Raw genomic sequence first — 22,163 nt, 5'->3', positions numbered from 1 at the left:
AAATTATCAAAAGCAGTTAAAAACATGAAATACTTGGAAATATATTAAACAAAAGATATACAAAACCTGTACACTGAAAATTATAAGTATTGATGAGAGAAATTAAACATCTAAATAAATGGAGAGATAGAAGGAAAAAGTTGAAGGATTTACCATACCTAACTTCTAGACTTAACCATACAACTACAGTAATCAAAACAGTATAGCCCTGGGAAAAGGAGAGACAAAAAAAATAACAAAACAGAATACTGAAATATTTATGAATGAAATGATGACACCTGGAATTTGCTTCAAACTAATAAGGGAGGGAGGTATAGACAAAATAAGATTGGTCAAATGTCAGTAATTGTTAAAGCTTGGTGTTATGAGAATTTATAATACTATATTCTATTTCTGTATATATTTGATACTTTCCATAATAAAAAGCTTTACTTTTAAGAAGCTTTTTTAAAAAGGCATCCATCTTTACAAAAAGACTTGAAAAAGGCTTCCAGTTAGAGTGGTTAATATAAAATTTTAAATGGCGCTTGAATAATTAAGTTTTATCCACTCAGAGCAAGGTATTAGTGTTAATTAGTATTAATCCACTTAGTATTTGGCCCTGTAGGCCAAATACTGCCTCTGGCCTGTTCTGTAGGGCCAGCAAACTAAAAATGATCCATACATTTTTAAAGCATTGTTTAAAAAAAGAAAGAAAAGAAAAGAAAATGTGACGGGGGGCCATGTAGCTCATATACCTAAAATATTTACTAACTGGCCCTTCATAGAAAAAGTTTTGCCAACCCCATGATCTAGAGAATCCGTTAGGCAGATCAAAACTACTACAAGTCAGAGTAGGTACTCAACATTTGTTGAATAACAAAAAGAAATAAATTTCTTGGGAATTCCCTGGCGGTGCAGTGATTAAGACTTGGCGCTTTCACTGCGGTTGCCCAGGTTCAATCCCTGGTCTGGGAACTAAGATACTGCAAGCCACACAGTGTGGTCAAAAAAAAAAAAAAAAAAAGCAAGGAAGAAATTTCTTTACAACAATGCCCAAATGAAATGTTATTATACTTAAAAAATTTTTTCGTCTGAATGATCATGTTCATGTAGAAACATTCACATATGAAAAAATGTATGACTAGGTAGAAAATACGAAATTCCATATATTTGCTCCTCTTCTTTTTTCTACATTCATAGAACATTTCTTCTCTCTCAAGTACTACTATAATGGAGACCTAGTAGATTGTTATACAAATGAATTTTCCTCCCTATCCAGCCGCCTTATTGATTATCCTACACCAGACATATAGAGTCCAAATAAGACAAAAATTCAAAAGAAATGCACATATATGCTGAAACAAGACTTCTCTTGCTTAAATTTAGAGAAATATTTCAGAAGATGGCTCAATGGTCTTATAATTCTGGAAAAATAGAAGAATGTATGATATGAAATCTCCTTGGCTGAATATCAAGCATCAAATATTTAGATCATATATGTAATAAGCTGACTATGCATAACGGCATTTCAAGACTTTGTTTTTGTTTCATTCGAAAGTAAAGTCTTCCTAATCATTAGTTTAATAAAAAAAAACTATTGCAACAAAGTATCTGTAAAATACATTATTCTTAAAGTTGTTTAAATCTCTACAATACTACCAGTTTAGGCTGCCTGCCAAGATCTATTACTTTAATTTAAAATTAATTATAGAAGATATCTATTTCTCACTGTATATAAAAATTATATCTTCTCAAAATTGTATAAAAAATAAGATTTACATAATAGTTTAAAATATTTAAATTAATATTTGTTCCAAATATCAATGTTCCTTTTTCCTAAAAAATATTATAACCTGTCCTCAAACTCAGGCTCAAACCAAATTACCAATAAAGTTATCATTGTCTGAGATCAACACAAGATCAACAACAACTTAAAGACAAGTTAAGTATGGATTTAGATTCAGAAAAGTTTTTAAATGTGTCAGTAAAGAAAGCTTAAGGTATAACTTTTGCAGGGTATTCTCAGTAGATTCTCCATTTGTCCCTATTAGCTGGGTCCCCATGTAAAAGAAAGTGAAAAAAACCTTTCAGCTGGGAGTATCAAGACCTGATCACTTACTATAATACATGAAAATTGGTAACAGGGTTTGGGCTAAATATAAGTGCTATCTACAAACAACAAACACAAATTAGCAATGAGCTTTCAAGACAGGAGAAATAAAATTAAATATCGTACAGAAAATAGGTCATTAGTTCACAAACACTTCAACAAAAACTAGCAATTCCTCAGGCTCTCTCATTGCCACAATCTTTGTTACACATGTAACTGTAGAAAAAGCTAGTACCAATTACTGAGTAAAATAAAGCTAGTTATGAAATAAAAGTTTAAATTCATTCTTGATACTGAATTCCCTTTCTCTTCAAATTAAATAAAATAGAATCAGGAAAATGTCATGCTGAAAACAACCCACTCTTTATTAATGTGTTAAATTACTATGGTTTTTTTTGTGTGTGGCCACAATGTAGAGCCTTCATTGGCTTACAAGATAATAAGCCAATTAAGATAAGCTTTCATTGGCTTATCTTAATCAAGATAAATTAATCTCTTGATTAATTTATCAACTGGTACACTGATTAGGCAGTATGAATTACTGATTTTTTTTCCTGAACCCTGACGGCTTTTAGGCACATACTATTATCTGAACTTAGCCAAGAAAGAACTGCCTAATAAAAGGAGGATGAAAAAAAAACAAACAAAACAAGCTTTCATTTGAGGATCTCTTGTGCTGAGTCCTGGTCTAGATTTTCTACATGAATTTACATCTCAGTGGCTTTAAAACATTTTTGACAGACACATACATTATAAAGATAGAGCCCCAAGAATAAATTTAACCAAGGAGGTAAAAGATCTGTACACTGAAAACTATAAAACACTGGTGAGAGAAATTAAAGACTACAAATAAATGAAAAGATATCCCATTCATGGATCTGAAGAATCAAAATTGTTGAAATGTTCACAGTACCCAAAGCTATCTACAGATTCAATGCAATGCCTATCAAAATTCCAGTGGCATTTCAAACAAAATAGAAAAAGCAATCCTAAAATTCACATGGAACCACCAATGACCCAGAATAGCTACAGCAGTTTTACGCAAGAAGAACAAAGCTGGACGCATGACACTTTCTGATTTCAAATTCTATTACAAAGCTATAGTAATCAAAACAGTATAGTACTGGCATAAAAATGGACACACAGACCAATGAACATAATAGAGAGCCCAGGAAAAAACCCATGCACATATGGTTAACTAAAAGGTGTCAAGACTATACAATAGAAAAAGCACAGTCTTCAACAGTGTTGGGAAACCTGGATATCCCCATGCAAAAGAATGAAAATGGGCCCTTACCTTACACCATACACAAAAATCAACTCAAAACGGATTAAAGATTTAATTGTAAGACCTGAAACTGTAAAACTCATATAAGAAAACATAAGGGGAAAGCTCCATGACCTTGGTCTTGACAATGATTTTTCAGATTTGACACCAAAAGCATAGGCAACAAAAGCGAAAATCAACAAGCGGAGCTACGTCAAATAAAAGTTTCTGTACAGCAAAAAAAATCAACAATATGAAAAAGCAGCATAAAGAATGGGAGAAAATATTTGCAAACCATATATCTGAGAAGGGGTTAATATCCAAAATATATAAGAAACTCATACAACTCAGTAGCAAAAATACAAATGACCCAATTTAAAAATGGACAAAGGACCTAAAGAGACATTTTTCCAAAGAAGACATACAAATGGCCAACAGGTACATGAAAAGATGTTCAGTATTACTTAGCATCAGGAAAATGAAAATCAAAACCACAATGAGGCGCTTCCCTGGTGGCGCTGTAGTTGAGAATCTGCCTGCCAATGCAAGGGACACGGGTTCGAGCCCTGGTCTCGGAAGATCCCACGTGCCGTGGCGCAACTAGGCCTGTGAGCCACAACTACTGAGCCTGCACGTCTGGAGCCTGTGCTCCGCAACAACAGAGGCCACGATAGTGACAGGCCCACGCACCGCGATGAAGAGCGGCCCCCGCTTGCCGCAACTAGAGAAAGCCCTCACACAGAAACGAAGACCCAACAAGCCAAAAATAAATAAATTAATTAATAAATTTTAAAAAAAACCACAATGAGATATCGCCTCACACTTGTTAAGATGGCTATTACCAAAAAGTCAAAAGATAAGTGTTGGTGAGGATGTGGAGAAAAGGGAACCCTTACACAGTATTCATAGGAAGTACAACCATATTGGAAAACAGCAAGGAGATTCCTCAAAAAATTAAAAATAGAACTACCATATGTTCTAGCTATCCCACTTCTGGGTATATATCTAAAGGAAAAAAGTCTCTATCTCAACAAGGAATCTGCACTCCCATGTTCATTGCAGCATTATTCACAGTAGCCAAGATATGGAGAAAACCTAAGTGTGTCCACTGATGGATGAATGGATAAAGAAAATTGTTTGTGTGTGTGTGTGCGCGTGTATACATACACAATGGAATATTATTCGGCCTTAAAAAGGAAGGAAATTCTGCTATTTGCAACATGGATGAACCTGGAAGACATTATGCTAAATGAAATAAGCTAGACACAGAAAGACAAATACTGCATGACCTCACTTACATGTGGACTCTAAAAAAGTCAAATTCACAGTAGCAGAGAGTGGAATGGCAGTTATTAGGGGCTGAGGAGTAGGATGAGGAAAATGGGGAAATACTGCTCAAAGGACACAAACTTACAGTTATAAGATGAATAACTTCTGGAGACATAATGTACAATTACAGTGAATACGTTCAGTTAATAATAATGTAGTGTACACTTGAAATTTGCTGAGAGTAGATTTCAAGTGTTCTCATCACAAAAAAATATAACTGTGAGGTGATGAATATCACCTTAATTATCTTGATTATGGTAATCATTTCACAACATATACATACATCAAAACATCATGTATACTTTAAATATATACAATTTTTATTTGTTACTCATATCTCAGTAAAGCTGGAAAAAAACTGATAGGAGATATGGGCATATACATTTGTTCTGTTTCTAAATAAGGTGGAATATTGAAAATTTTAAAGATAGAGCCTCTGAAAAATCTGCAAGATAACTGTCCCCAAATTGTTCCTCCTAGGGTGTCAAGAGGTTCCATAAAATTTGCTCCTTTCCAAAACTGAACATTACACAAGAAATCTTGAACAATTCATTCATAATCATCTTTTTACTTTATACTCAGTACCAAGAAAACCTCAACCTATCCTCATCTCAACTCAAAATTCAAAATCAATTACTTCAATTCACTTAATACCTTCAAACTACCCAGAATTTTCAAAAATCAGTTATTATAGATGGAATTCAGGAGTTCAGATAATTGATTCCTCTACAAGCCTCTTTTTTGTTCAGGCAACCATATCTTCACCTAAAAACTAGAATGAAATAAAAGTTAAAATCCAGAAAAGTACCTGGATAAAAAAAAGATTTTTTTACTGAGAAGAGTTCTGTTTGCTAATACAGCAACTTGAAAAACAGAGAAAAGACTTTAAAATGGAGGAAAAATTTAAACTCAGAACGTACTCATTTTCAAAAATTTAATTTTTTAGGTTTAATTCTCTAACTAATTAAAACTTCTACTAACAAAATATTTCCCTGGAACTTACTAAAGCAGCTGACTGATTTATTATTATTAATAGTAAATTCATTATTACCAATGTTAAGTGAGCTCTTTACACTACCCAGCAAATACTGTTTCAAACCTTCTCCACTATTCTTAAACCTCAGACATCCCATTTCATCTTCTCTACTCTCAACAGATAACCTTGCATAGTAATTCAGAGAGAAAACATGAAGAAGCCACTCAACTATGGAAACTCCGTTAACTTCTCCATACCATATGTACAAATCTACCTATCTTCCTTTTACCTACACCTATCCTCTCCTCCTATATCCTCCAGTTCCAAAAAGCTTTTCTCTTACCTAAAGCCAATCACTCCACCTATAGGCAGGACCCATGCCCTTTCCACCTTCTAAGGAATCTTTCCCATAAACATTTATATGTGCTTAAAGTTTCTTCCACCTCAAAAACAAAACAAAAAAACTCCTTTGTTCCAACTTCCCATCTTCAGCTCCTCCTCTTCACAGCCAAACTTCCCAAAACAATTGTAAATAAGCTTAGTTTCCGTATCTGTTTTCCTACCCTTTCCTCAACCTATTTCAATCAGTCTTGGATCCAGGCTCACCACTCCCCCTAGACAATCATACCCATCCTCTTGGCTTCAATTATCATCTACATGCCAATGATCACCAAATGTACACTTCTGGTCAATACCTTTCCTCTTAATTCCAGATCTATATGTATTAAACTATCAACTCTAAATATCTAATTTGATGTTTCAAATGCACATTTAAGACAACATGTCCACAGAACTCATGACATCCCTGCTCACCCTTCAATTCCTATTAAATACACATACTCCTAAAGCTTGCTCCTCTTGCATTTTGTTCTGTCTCAGTGAATGGTACCACCATGCATCCAGTTATAGAAGCCAGAAATCTGGGAGTAATCTTCAATATTTTCTTCTCTACCTAAACCAGCGGTTCTCAACTAGAGGCAATTCTGCCCCCCAGGGGACATCTGGCAATATCTATAGATATTTTTAGTTGTCATAACCAGCGATAAGTGGCATCTAGTGAATTGAAGCCAGGAATGTGGCTAAACATCCCATGATGCAGATGCTTAGATGACCTAATCTCTAACCCATCATCAAATCCTATCAATTTCACTTCCCCCAACAAAGCTTAAATCCAGTTTTTCTTCATCTTAACTACCAGCACTTCCTAATTCAAGGCACCATTACCTTTCACAACCATAAATTCCCTACATACACACTTGTTCAACTGCTTAAAATGAAGTCAGAATAATTTTAACTCATCTCTTTCCTGCTTAAAAAACTCCTAAACCAATCAAACTCTAGCCACCTTGGCCTCCTTTCAGTTCTTTGCATACTCCATGCTCCCTTCTACAATTTTTCGGACCCTCAAATACACTGTTCCCTCTCTCTTAAGCATTCTCTCCACCCCCACTACTCTTTCACTAGTTAACTCCTACTCACCCGTCAGATCTCAGCTCAAACATTACCTCCTCTAAACCATCACTGAAATTTCAAATAAATTCTCTTACCACTCTGCAATTTTCCTTTATAGCACTTATATATAAATAAAACTGTGATTTGCATGATTATTTTTTAATGGCTCTCCCTCTCACTATACTGTATGTACATGTTAAAGAGACCATGTACGTTTACCAAAATGTTTTGGCACAACGTTGTAGCATATAGCTGTCACCCACAAATATTTGCTGGATACTAAAAAAATACAGAATCTAATCTACTTCAGGAGTTTCAATTGTCACTTCTATTTCAGGTGACTTCAGGATTCATATCTCTGGCCCCAGCCTTGCTTCTGAAATATATATGGCCAGTTCAGCTACAACATGTTTTTCTACAATACTAATTAGCTTACAGATGATTGGTAAATAAGGGAACAGTATCAATTTAATGTATTAATTGGGTTGACTTGTACGTGGAGCTGAAATTGTGGAATTATAACCTTACAAGAAAAGAAAAAAAAGCCCTCAGCTTGGCTGCTCACAGGCAGGAGTCCTTATAGATCTAAGACAACTAAAAATAAGCATCCATATCCAGGGTTCCCACTTGACAGGCAAACCCCCAGACTCACAGCTCTCTGCTGGTGTATTTCCTTCTGAGTCTATCTTAACAGCAGACTCACTGACTCAGAGCGCCACTTTTAACTGCCTTGTCTCAGTGCCCTCCACAAGCCAGCACATCTCAACTCTGTAATGTATATTTTTAATATCCCATGCAGCAGCATCCACATGCTAAGCCACCTACCTGGTCTGTCCAAGTCATTTCCTAAGATATCAATTATTATTCTTGATAGCGTTCTGGTTACAAAACTGTTTAGGTTTTGAGTAGTGTCCTCCAGCCCTATTTTCCCATAGCCCTATATTCTTAGTGTGCAATCTGCAGAACATGAGGTCTTTCAAGAGCACAAACGTTACAGCAGATTTCCCCATAGTTCAAAAAAACTCTTGACTACTTCCTCAGTCAGCTTATACACCCAAAATCTGAGTTCCTTATCTCTGTTAACAGTCCAGAATCAAATCATTAAAGTTATTGATATCTCTCTCTCTCCCTCTCTCCCCTATATTCAATCATTCCACACATCTATCAATTTTCCTTATGCATGGTCTCTCACATCTTTTCCACAATCATCCACTGTAACTGAAAGCTTCAGCACCTCTCATCTGAAAGAATTTGATAATTAATAGCCTTCAAGGTAATCATTCAACTTCCAGGCCCTCCTATTCCAAACCAAACTCCACTATACTCTAAGAACTATCTTCCCAAAAATGCAAATCTAATTGGGATAGTCCTCTACTCAAAAACCTTCAATGGCATTCTACTGTGCAATCAAAGCCTCAAACTACTGCTCCACTTTTATTTCTCACTGAACCTCCCACTCATTTTACAATCCAGCAGAGATAAACAGAGGTAAACCATACAAACTACTGAGCTCACTGCTGGCAAAGAAAGACACTCAGTAAACATTAACTATTACTGCCACAGATTACCAGCTATTATAGTCAGTTCTAAGAATGTCATCTCCCTACTCTTGATTTTAAGCATCTTAAGTTCCTCCTGTTTATATTATTAGAGATGAGGGTCAACTCTTGGTTCTGTCACTTACTAGCTGTGACCTTGAGCAAGTTATTTAGCTTTCTGAGTCTCAGTAAAATTAGGATAATATCCATGTCATGGGGTTGTTGAAAAGACTAAATAATATAGCATATGTAGAATGCCTAGAAGAGAAGAGACATCAATAAATGTTAGTTTTCTTAAAAAGTGTTCACTTAAAGGGCTTCCCTGGTGGCGCAGTGGTTGAGAGTCCGCCTGCCGATGCAGGGGACACGGGTTTGTGCCCCAGTTCGGGAAGATCCCACATGCCGCGGAGCGGTTAAGCCCGTGAGCCATGGCCGCTGAGCCTGCGTGTCCGGCGCCTGTGCTCCGCAACGGGAGAGGCCACAACAGTGAGAGGCCCGCATACAGCAAAAAAAAAAAAAAAGTGTTCACTTAAAGAATGGACACAGAACTAACTACTTGCAGTCTTTCTCCCACAACTAGGCAAGTACAGAGTAGCACTCAAAGAAATTGGTTTAACAACAGAATATTATCTTTATCCCTTGAAATAAGTGCTTATGCCAAAAACATAAGATTCAGGACAATCTTTTTCTATGCTACCAAGCAAAGAAAAAGTTACTGATATGGAACCATACTTTACTAGATGATTTATACTGACTAATGTGAATCATGTTATTACATTTACTGAGACTCAGTATATCCCTGATCCATATGCAGAACTAGTAGTTATTTAGTTAGTTTTAAGCATTAACTATTACAAACATACAAATAAATAAATGCAAAAATAGAGAACTTCAATACTCATTCATGCATAATATATTCCATAAAAAATGGGCCTACCTGCATGTATATATCAAAAACCCACACGTAGTAAAAGGTGGTTATATCGTCATTCAAAGAATTGGTCTCATGTGATTTATACCACAGGCTTTCACAATATAGTATTACATGAGTTTCTTTAAAATGAGAAAGCAAAGAAAGGACAAACAGTTGAGGGGGGGTGGGGGGGTACCAAAACATCCCAAGTTAATCACTCTGCTTTTTCCTTCCTCCCACTGGTATTGACTAAATGCTTTTCCTACTTCACAGTAAGAAAAGAATGACAGCCTTTTTCTTAAACAGTGCTGGGACAATTGGACCAAGAGCAAAAAATTAAGTTAGATCCCCTACTTCACATCATATATAAAGATTAACTCAAAATGGATCGAAGACCTAAATCTAAGAACACTATAAAACTCTTAGAATAACATGGAGGCATTAATTTTTGTGACCCTGGATTAGGCAATGGTTTCTTAGATATGCCACCAGAAGCTCAAGCAACCAAAGAAAAACAAATTGGACTTCGTCAAAATGAAAAAAGCTTTTGCGCTTCAAAGGAGACCATAAAGAAAGTAAAAAGAGACACCACAGAATGGAAGAATATATTTGCAAATCATCTATCTGATAAAAGTCTAGTATTCAGAACATATAAACAACTCTTACAACTCAACAAGAATAACAAAAACAATTTAAAAATGGACAAAGGATCTGAATAGACAATTCTCCAAAGAAGATACACATTCCAACACACAAATGAAAAGATGATCAACATCATTAGTCATTAGGGAAATGCAAACCAAAATCAAAATGAGATACCATTTCGCACCCACTAGGTTATAACCCACCTGGTTATAATCAAGAAGACAAACAATAAAAAGTGTTGGCAAAGATGTGAAGAAACTGGAACACTAACACACTGCTGGTAGAAATGTAAAATGGTGCAGCCACTTTAGAAAATATGTTGGCAATTCCTCAAAAAGTTATACACTGAGCTACTGCATAACTCTGCAATTTCACCCCTAGGTATAGACCCAAGAGAAATGAAAACATGTCCACACAAAAACTTGTACACAGATATAGCAGAATAGTCAAAAAGTGGAAACAGCCCAAAAATCCATCAACTGAGGCATGCACAAATAAAATATGGTTTATCTATACAATGGAATATTACTCAGCTATAAAAAGGAATAAAGAACTGAGAAATGCTATGACATGGATGAATCTTGAAAACATGTTAAGTGAAAGAATCAAGACCACATATTGTATGACTCCATTTATATGAAATGTTCAAAACAGACAAATCCATACTGATAAAAAATCGATTAGTGGTTGCCAGAGGCTGGGGGAGAGGGGCAGAGATGAGAAAGGAACTGCTACTGGGTACAAGGTGTCTTTTGGGGGTGATAAAAGGTACTGGAATTAGACAGTGGTAATGGTTGCACAACCTTGTGAATATAATAAAAACCACTGAATCATGCACTTTAAAAGAGTGAATTTTACGTGGACTTACTTCCCTGGTGGCACAGTGGTTAAGAATCCTCCTGCCAATGCAGGGGACATGGGTTCAAGCCCTGGTCTGGGAAGATCCCACATGCCACGGAGCAACTAAGCCCATGTGCCACAACTACTGAAGCCTGCACGCCTAGAGCCCGTGCTCCACAACAAGAGAAGCCACTGCAATGAGAAGTACGCACACCACAATGAAGAGTAGCCCCCGCTTGCCCAACTAGAGAAAGCCCGTGTGCAGCAACGAAGACCCAATGCAGCCAAAAAAAAAAAAAAAGAATTTTATGATACAATTACATCTCAATTAAAGAAAAAAAGGAATGATAGGAGAATAAAAAGCAGCACAACTAAGGAATGCAGCAAGTGTTCCTTTTTGACCCAACATTTTCTGTACACTTACTATGTTCCAGACCTACGCTGGTTGCTAGGAACCCAAAATAAAGTCACTACACTCTTTTCAGGCTCCTTCTCCTTAGCCTACAAATATCTCCAGAGTACTGCAGCTTTGAAAATGCAAAAACAACAAATATAAGCCACAGACAATTCAAGAGAATGCAGATATTTACATTATAAACTCTTCTAAATTACCCAGAATTTTTTTTTTAGGTTTCACTAAATATGGGGAGAGAGAAGAGATATGCTTCTAATACTGGTATTAAATAACTCATTGTTCCCCAATGCTGATAATGTCATTTCCCAAGAATTATTATTTTAAGAGCTTCATTTCATTTATTCAAAATTTTTTTTTACAAATAATGTTTTTGATAAATCTTTCCTGATCATATCCCTTTGGAAGTATTACTTTCTCACTGACTCCTGGGTTCTCTATTTTTGACATTAAAAACCTCATGATAAAAACAAATATCCCAAAAGATGCTTTTTAATACTTTACTACAATATCCATATGAAAGCTTGTTTTTCTGTAATAAGAATAGGTAACAACAGAATTCTCTAAACTAAGAAATCAAATGTTTTAGGCTCTAATCCCAGATTTTTATGAATCACAGAAAATCTGATATACTGATATGAAAGCTGCATTTCCATAGAAGAACAGCTCACAAAAATCAGAGAATCAAATTTAGACAGAAAGCTCTGAATAGTACTTTAAATAGTGCAAAAAAGGGCATGTTCTACTTAATCCAAGACATTAGATATTTCTGATACTTTCAATACACTATTTATATTAACTTCCCAAAAGATAAAACTAAAATCTACATTAAAATTACCTTATCTTTGGCCTCAGGCAGTGTGATTTCTCTAGGTTCTAAAAATGGTATTTCTCGAAAAGGCGGAACACCTCTGACTATATCTGGTACATAGTGTGTATGAAACAATGGCGGCATTGAGTATCTTCTTTCACCTGATAAAGGCACTATGTGGTTAACTATAGTTGGCTCTTGGTGAGGTGAATGGAAACGTTGTCGTTTACCATCAAGAGGAAGATTCTTTTCATCGTTTAATCTCCTGAAAACAAACAATATACCTTAGTGATTAAAGATATAATTTTCTGATTACAAATAGAAAACACTAAAAATATATAAATAGATGACAATACCGACTTTTTCAGCGAGGCCACATTAGCTCTAAATGAATCTTAAAATATTCATTTTCGGCATAAGAGATGCCTTAGAGAACGCTTTAGGAAAAATGTGTAATAATGATGCATATTTTTTAAAAAAACAAACCACATATATACATTAGGGTTGGTCTCCTGCATTTGAATTACCACAATACTTCTTATCAGCAGCAAAAACTTGGCAGAAGAATTTCTATTTATAGAATCACTAACAATAAAAGATCCAAACTCTAACATAGGGAGGAAGAGATTAACTGAACTGAGTGCTATATATAAAAAAGGGCTCTTTGAGACCACCTATGTTCTGGTTTATCAGTAGGAAAGACCAAATTAAGAGACAGTTACTTTTTAGAAAAGCTTTATATAAAGACGTTGGACAACTAAAGAAATCTGAAAATGAACTGCATTTCAGATAACAGTATTGTACTAATGTTAAATTTCTTGGGCATGATCAATATATTTTTGGTTATACAAGAGAATATCCTTGTTCTTAGGAGGAATGCACTGATGTGTTGCGGGGTAAAGTGCAACGATGTCAACAACCTTCTTTCATATCACTCAGAAAAAAGTAGGGATAGGGAAGGAAAAAGGCAGAATAAAACAAATCTCGCAGAACCGATCAATCTAGGAAAACCACATACAGGTGTTAATTGTACTATTCAAATTTTTCTGGAGGCTTAAAAATATTCAAAACAAAAAGGGAAAAATAATTTAAAAGTAATTATTTGTGGGAAAAGAAAGGTATTTACTTTCTTAAGTTGTTTACACCATAGGAAATTATCCAATTCCTTTTGAACTCTAAAATTTTATGAGTCATAGCCACCTGAAGGTTTTTATTTTAATACTCTTGGGATTATGTCAATTACTCTCTCCTTGACAGACCCACAAAATAACTGGTACTCCTACCCACAGGTAAAGATGCTAAAAACATGAGTGTATATTTAATTTTTTTTATTTTTTAATAATTTATTTATTCATTTAATTTTGGCTGTGTTGAGTCTTTGTTGCTGCGTGCAGGCTTTCTCTAATTGCGGTGAGCGGGGTCTTCATTGTGGTGCGCAGGCTTCTCATTGTGGTAGCTTCTCTTGTTGCACAGCACGGGCTCTAGGCGCGTGGGTTTCAGTAGTTGTGGCACGTGAGCTCAGTAGTTGTGGCTCACGGGCTCTAGAGCGCAGGCTCAGTAGTTGTGGTGCACAGGTTTAGTTGCTCCACAGCATGTGGGATCTTCCCCGACCAGGGCTCGAACCCATGTCCCCTACATTGGCAGGCGAATTCTTAACCACTGAGCCACGAGAGAAGCCCCTTTAACATTTTTTAAACATAAAATTTAGAGCTTTATATGCTGAATACCTTCTATTGAGAATGTCAATTTTAGTTTTAAAATTACATATGTATAATTATGAACTAGTGGAATTTATTTTCATTCATGATTCACAAATGGGCTATCAAGGCAATTTCTAAAAAATGAAAATTTGAATAAAGTCAATAATTTAAGCATCATTATATAGTTTTCCACAATGGCAGCTTTGAAGAACAATTCACAGTGCTTCTAAGTATGGGATGTAGAGCCAAACCACCTGGTTTCAAATTCCAGTTATGCTACTCCTACCTGAATAACCAGATCATTACTTCTGTGTGCTTCAGCTTTCTCCTCAAAAGAAGAGGCGTAACAGTACTTACCTCATAAAGTGTTGTGAAACTTAGTCAAACCATTATCTGCAAAGTCCTCAGAGCAATGCCTACTACACATAGTGAGTGATCAATAATTCTTAGTTACTGTTATTTCTAGTTGGACATAAAAGTTACGGAATGTTTATAGACTATAAATAGTAATATCTTGCAAATATTGCCAAATATTATTTTAATAATCACCCCTAAAGTTCTATCATAATTACCCCATGATACATCAATTTCTTTTAATCAAATTGGTTAAAATGAATTGATTCCTGACTTCTCTATAGAAAGCTTTATGTCATGTAGAAATTTTCATTATAATAACGTTTATCGTGGAAACTTACCTGTGTAAGACAAATCAAATAGTAAACTTTACTAGAAAGAAGGTGTTATAGGCTGAATTATGTCCTCTCAAAATTCATATGTTTAAGTCTTAACCCCTAGTACTTCAAACTGTGACTGTATTTGGACACAGGTCCTTTAAAGAAATAACTGAGTTAAAATGGGGTCATTAGAGTGAGCCCTAATCCAATATAACTAGTGTCCTCAGAAGAACAGATTAGGACACCGAAAACACAGACAGAGGGATGACCATCTGAGGACAGAGAAAGAAGGCAGCCATCTATAAGCTAAAGAGGGAGGCCTCAGAGGAAACCAAACCTGCCAACACCTTGATCTTGGACTTCTAGCCCCCAGAATTTTGAGAAAATTAATTTCTGTTGTTTAAGCCACCAAGTCTATTGTACTTTGTTATGGCGGCCCTAACAAACAGATACAGAAATCCATCTTATTTAGTTAAAAATCTCAATTAAAAGTAGTTATCTGAAGACAGTTATCCCTAAAATTTTTTAAATACTTTGAAGTTTTAAAATTCTGTTACAGGACTGATCACACAGGTCCCAGAAAACAAAATGTAGGGCATAGTGTCCATTCAACTTAATACAAGATACAGTGTTAAACAGTTCCCCAAAATGCAATTTTTTCTTTTAAAATAAGTAAGAAATACTTACTTCCTTCCTCGAAATAATGGGGAAGTTGAGGTCTGTACTGGACTGACATTTCCATATGTCAACTGCTGTAATGATACAGCTCTAGACAAGCTACCAAAGACAAAGAAAGAACAGTAGTAGTATACATTTTTTCCTTAAAAACAAAAAACTAATTTCAGAAAAACTAAACAGTTCACCGATCACAAGAAAACAAGACATGATGACATTTTCTCTAGCTCCAAATGTTTCATATAAAAAGGATTTGTGTCAAGTAGAAAATGAAACTTACAAATGACATGGGCCAAAATAACACCGTACTTACTCTGTATTCTGAAAGTTGAACTGTGCATCTATAAGCTGCTGGTGTGAATAAAGACTTGGTGACAGGGTGAAGAAGTTATTATGTTGTTGATGGTTTGGAGTGAAAGGCGGGCGACCCAAAATTGAGTTTGGGAACATGCTCTTGTTCACTAAGAGTAAACATGTATTCTTCTACCTACAATAGTTTTAAAGATAATTTATTATAGCTTAAAGACATTGAACTCTTTGATAACTAGCATCTGCTAATTAATAAACAATTAGTTACCAAGTTACGAATTTCATTTGCAAAGTTATTTTTTTAAAGTTCAAACAGATCTCTTAAGTCACACCATAAGTAACAAAAAAACTTACTAATAATAAATTTTAAATCTAGATTAACCACATTATTCAAATGATAGTAAAATCTGTGCATTTCTAATTTTGTGATGAATTTTCCCTAATAAATTTATCCTAATATCAACAAATCTTTTAGAATCAAGTTAACACCACTATACTCTGATAATAAAAAGAAACCACCCAAGTGAGACATTTAATGAAATCCTACAATTTCTTACATTTATTCCCAATCTAATTTATTCAAAGGTATAAGCTGTCATATGACAACCTGATTCCCAGGATTTAGATCGTACAGATCTGATCAAACAAGGGATGGAATTTGTATCACCTAATAACTATTTATAAAATGCTGAGATTCCCCTCAAGGTCTAAACAACTTATAAAAAGAACTTCCAATAAAAGACAGTTTGCTCCACACGAATGGGGAAAACCTAGGTACAAAGCAATCAGAATCGTTCACTACCCCAAGCAGAAGACTAGATATTTATTATTCGCAATGACTGACCCCAAGAGGCTATAGACTTACAAAGAGTAGGGTAAGAAAACAAACTGAAAACAAGTATTAAGTCTACAAAGTAAAAACAGGATCCCCAGCCTGCATTCCCAATTCAGGCAATTAGAAAACTTATCTATGGAATAATGGAACAAGAAACCATATAATACAGTAACCAAAGAACCTGTAACATAGGAACAGTCGCTCACCAAGAAAAAGTTAAGCTCACTCGCAACCTACAATGAAGCCTACTATTGAACTGCCTACTCATGCACATAAGCTTCCAATTTAGATTTCTAGTTAGAAAACAGACATCCATGGATCATCAAAAGTTAAAAAAAAAAAAAAAAGGCCTAGGAATAAACAGAAACAATACCTGCAACAAATGAAAAATGAGGGAAAAAAACCCTCCATAATTAATGAAATAACATTGAATATGTAAATAAGAATGTGTTTTTTAAAAAGCAGAAAGGGCTCTTGGAAAATTAAAAGCAGAAATATCCAGCAGAAAGCTAAAAATAACATTGAGGAATGAACAAAAAGGAAAAATTGGTGAGGGCAGACAGGAGGCAGGACAGTAAGAGAAAAAAATATAATAAAACCAAACTATGTGGTCCAACATCCAATACAACAGAAGTTCCAGGAAGAACAGAGAAAACACAGAAAAGGAAATTACCAAGTAAATAAAACAAGAAAATGTCCAAGACTGAAGAACACCAAGCCTTAGATTGAAAGGACCCAATGAGTATAAAGCACAACTGAATATATATATACATATATATATATATACACATACACACACACACACACACACACACACACACACACACACACAAAGGTATATTACAGTGACATTTCAGAATATCAGGTAAAAGAAGCTTATAAATATTACAGAGAAAGAAAATGTTATAAACAAAGGGATGGTATGGATAAACAACAAGGTCCTACCATATAGCACAGAGAACTATATTCAATATCCTGAGATAAACCATAATGGAAAAGAATATAAAAAAGAATGTATAATTGTATCACTTTGCTATACAGCAGAAATTAACACAACACTGTAAATCAACTACACTTCAATTAAAAAAAAAAACACCAAGGGATGGTAATCAAAATGGCTTTGGCCCTCTCAGTAGCAACAGTGGAAACAAAACAAGGAAGTGAATGCCTTCAAGGCTCCGAAGGAAATGCTTTCAAGCTATAATTTTATACCCAGCTATACTATCAGTGCAAAAGGAAAATAAAAACATTTTTAGACATGTAAAGTATCAAAAAAAGAAAAATGAAAAGAAAATCTGGGATCTAGGAAAAGGGAGCTCTGACACAGGGCAGAGACAAATTCCCCAGGATGATGGTGAAGGGAAGCTAAACAGCTTAAGTTAGAACACATAGAGGTCTTCAAGAAGATATCCAAGGAGGAAAAAGATTAACTGGTAGATTACCTTATATATTTGACCACAGAGAGGAGTTCGGCTAACAGAGCAGAAATTATAGGAACAGAAATGCAGCAAGTTAATAATAAATTACTAAACTACGGACAAAACACACTCAAAAGGTCATATAAAAAAGGAAATATAATCAGTCACCTACTTGGTTCTTACAATAACAAGAACATTGAACATACTGATTTAAACAGAAATTGTAATATATTTATTATATATTTACTACACTGTATTTACAGATTACATATGCTACATAAAATATACTATATGCTACATATATTTACATGTTTATACACACATAAATCTCACAATTTATGATGAGAGAGGGTACATAAAAATGGTAAATCCTCATTTTCAGTAGATCAGTAGATGTCAATCCAAAAACCAAGCTGTATAAAAATTTCTACGTTGTTTTTTTTTTTTAGAACAACAGAGGAAAATAACATATAAGCTGCTAAAAGAAATGGTAATTGCCTCTGGGACTAAGACAAGATGGCTGGAAAAATTAGAATAGGAGACAACAAGAGAGAAAAGAGAAAGATCTGGGAAGAGACAAATAAGTCACTCACAGAAACTTTATTCCTTTACAATTCTGTAAGATTAAAATTTCCTAGACTGGCCAAAGAGTGAGATTCACCAGTCCAAGGTTCATAACAGATTATGGACAATAGTCTTGGGCCACCATCAGATCCCATCCCAAGTGCCTGACTCTAATTTGGACCAGAGACAAGGTGTTACGTCCAGAAAACAAGAGTTTGTCAGCTTTCTTCAGCAGGCCTTTATCCCTTGTTATAGGAAATTGATTAAAACAAAAAATCAATCCTATCAAATCTGCTAAACTGTACTCTCTGATGTTCACTGATCAGAGGCAGTATCTTGAACCAAGCAGGATTCCAGAGAATTCTTTATTAAAAGTACACTCAATAATTGTAGAATGCCAGATCTAAGGCTGTCAACTAATGCCTTCTTCTCCCTTTGCCTGGGCTTACACTCCTTCTTGGCTTCCTTGACTCTGCTACTCTGACTCAACTCCCCATAAAACAATTACTATTTCAAAGAATTCATGAGAAAATGACATTAAATACAATTCATTATAATGAATTTTGCTTGATATTTAATTTTGTTGTAACACAGATACTATAGATCTGATCAAACAAGAGAAGAAATTTGTATTCAGAAAAACTAGAATTAAAACACTCTATATTCAGATTTATTTAAATCAATTCGTAGTTAAAATTCTAGACATTTTGTTTATACCTATAAATAATATGCTTGTGTTTTTCTTCAGGCTGGAGACCCAAAATGACATAATAGCCCAGACCTCACCTAATTTCTATTGCATTACATGGTCAGATTCAAACTTAAGAATAAGTCAAAAGATGTCTTGTAGCCCAGAAGTACTCCTCAAACAACCACGGCTTAAAAGCTGAGAATGATTCCATACTCAAAAGTGTACTTTAGGGCAGTTATCTAAATCAGCCTATCCCTAATTACCAGATAAGCATCAAAGGTTTTCCAGCGCCTCCAAAACAAAGTTATCTGTCGGGTTCTCCTCAGGATGAATTTTTGGCCCTCAAGTCTGGCTCTTAACCAGGCCAGCCTTCAAAGTGGGGAGGATCATTCCTAGGGAATGTAATCAATGACATTCAATGCTTTCCAACACAAGTATTCTGCATGACCATCTAGAGATAAGGAAGTAAACCAAAAGCCCATGAATTTCAATTCCTCTTTCTAATATTTCTCCTAATACATTCCAACACTAATTTTGATGAAGATAAAAATGACACCAAAATAATAACCTATTATAATAAAACAATATAAGGGATCATTTTTTAAACAGAATAGAGTTTCTGAGAATAAAATCCAGCAAAACTATTACCATACCAGATTTAAGGGGACCTCTACAAAATTTTAAATCTTTTTCTTTATATTCTGAATGAAAGCCTTCTTCACCAAGTAGACAATGATCCATAAAAAAAAATTACTCCACATTAACATTGGTAGCAGGTGTAAGAAATTTTATGATAAATAAAATCCAGATATTGGTGGTATCCTATTTTTCTTAGTTTGAAAATTATCAATTTCTCAATCTGTGCTTGACTATAAAAAAGAATAATCTAGGTAAATTTTGAACTGCTTTAAAACTGTTGCATTGGTTCTTGCCTTAAGGAGAGAATCTTAAGGATTACTTCTTGACTAAGGTTGCCCATTTGGAAGTTACACAGATTTATTTGTAAATAGTCATATATGAGACAAGGTAGTAAAGGAGTAGTTCACAAAGTAATTCCTAGTGATATAGCATTTGGTCCTATAACTTACAACCCGGAATTTCTGTCCTAAACTTGACCTCTCCTCCAAGGAATTAGAGAACACTCAAGGTTACATAATTCGTTCATCAAGATTCTCTGGAAAGTGGAATCTACCTAGTATAAAAACCAGAAATGTAGTAGCAAATCTAGTTATCTGTCCACTTTGTCCAAATGCCTTTGATCCCCTAAACTCACTTTTTTTCTCCATAATGCAACAAGTCCAACTCCTAAATCCTGCTCACCCTCTGTCAAACCACCCACAGGTTTTGATAACGACAGTCCTTTTTTTAAATTAATTTTTATTGGAGTATAGTTGCTTTTACAATGTTGTGTTAGTTTCTACTGCACAGCAAAGTCAATCAGCTATACATATATCCCCTCTGATCAAGAATTAGATCCCATCCAAGTATTAAAAAATAATCTAGCCACATGATTCCAAATGGACATTTCTTAAATACCTATTTCACACACAGCTTGTTACACTTCCTGATCAGACAGAATTGAGACTATTCACACCAACAGAGTACTGCTACTATTATTTGGCTATTCATCAGTACATATTAAGAGCCTTCTAGCTATTAATTCCATGTTTAAAGCCTTGTGGTAATAAAGCATACAATATGAGGGTATTTACAAAAGTAGTATGTCGCCTGTAATTCAAATACGCAGACTTAGTGTTCGGTTCTGATCTTTCCCCACAAAACCATACACCACACGTTTGTTAGGTTGCCAATGTAGCTTGAGTTTTAGTTTCATTTTCTTTTTTTTCACCCTATTGGTATACCAATATAAATAAACGACTGCTATTTTAAACAAAGAGTTGAGAGAGGATCAAACAAGGCAGGGAACTTGGATAGTAGAGGATTTATGAGACACATAAGCCCCCCGTGTTCTGACCTAGAAAGAGAGATGGAGAACCTATCTACAAAGGCTGAACGGTGCGAAAACAAAAGGGATAGACAACAATCTGACAGTCCTAACCTGTGCGGTTTCCTGTAAAGCTAAAAACCGAGACAATTTCACAACCATTTAGTGAAAAGTCTTAAATTTTAAATTATTAATCCTGATATTTACCTTAGTTCTTCACCACCCTTTGAAACCCCATGCAGTGTCCCAAGACAGTCTTCCTTGTTTGGTCCTAGACTGAGGACGGGGCGCGAGAAAGACAAACGAATGGGAAACGTTTAAGAGTTCCTAAGATTCTTCATAAAGTACCGCAGCCTGGGGGCCGCCCATACGTCTGGGATATCAGAGAGATTATGCCGGAACCTCCCACGCAAAACACTACAGTTTCCGAAAAAGTTCCCGGCGCCCCGCCCCCCACCCAGGCCTACACCGTTGCTTTCCTCTCCGAAACCCCCTAACTCACAAGTGTCCTCGGGGAAGGCTAAGCAGGAGAATCTACCGGCACCGCCAGCCCAGGAGCTCCAGAGCCGGAGCAGGGACGGCCCGGCGCGCTCGGTCCTAGCTTTCTCCAGAGCCAAAGGTGGTAGTGCCCGCGCGGAATGGGTAGGCCCGGCTCCGGCTCCGGATTGCGATCTAATTCCCGGGCTCGGCGGCCGGGGAGGTACGACACAAGAAAAGGCAGGGGCAGCAAGGGTGAGGGAACTCGAGGAAGATGGCAAGAGACGGAAGACCAAAATGTAGACGGAAAAAAGCGGCGTAGAAAGCCCTGTCGGAAACACCCGGAAGACCGACGTGACCCCGGATGGAAACGGCGAGTAGGGGGACGGAGGTCATACTTCCGGCAGCCGCTTCACTCTCTCCTGCGAGGTCTTCGCTCGAGTGCGCAAGCGCACGGCTCCTGGGGGCCCGGCTGGGAGGGCGTGGGACGTTCAGCAGCTGCGAGAGCGAGCGCGAGCGCGTAGGGGAAGGGCTGAGACTGCCTAGAGAAAGGCGGAGCGGCAGACGAAGGAGGGTGGTTGGCGGAGAGCTGCCCTGGAC

The 22,163-nt window shown here is 36.0% G+C and overlaps 1 protein-coding gene across 5 annotated transcripts in view; it reads right to left on the bottom strand.

The window, feature by feature from the left end:
- The window catches only part of TENT2 (terminal nucleotidyltransferase 2), a 58,514-nt gene extending 36,603 nt beyond the window's left edge, over positions 1-21,911 (bottom strand). For 4 of the 5 annotated variants that reach the window (XM_082651163.1, XM_082651166.1, XM_082651165.1 and 1 more), the window contains exons 1-5: positions 21,589-21,911; positions 21,294-21,362; positions 15,638-15,811; positions 15,337-15,426; positions 12,303-12,540 (exon numbers count right to left, since the gene is read on the bottom strand). In XM_082651163.1, the coding sequence (XP_082507289.1) occupies positions 12,303-12,540; positions 15,337-15,426; positions 15,638-15,774 (465 nt within the window). In that variant the 5' untranslated portion in view covers positions 15,775-15,811; positions 21,294-21,362; positions 21,589-21,911. The remainder of the gene's footprint in view (positions 1-12,302; positions 12,541-15,336; positions 15,427-15,637; positions 15,812-21,293; positions 21,363-21,588) is intronic. The other variant, XM_082651164.1, reaches the window with a different exon arrangement.
- Positions 21,912-22,163: the final 252 nt, after the last annotated feature.

Source organism: Grampus griseus, assembly GCF_964374135.1.
Source record: "Grampus griseus genome assembly, chromosome: 3".
In the NCBI taxonomy this organism is placed as follows: Eukaryota; Metazoa; Chordata; class Mammalia; order Artiodactyla; family Delphinidae; genus Grampus; species Grampus griseus.
The sequence above is the reverse complement of the archived record's forward strand: the minus strand, read 5'-3'. Positions and strand labels throughout refer to the sequence as shown.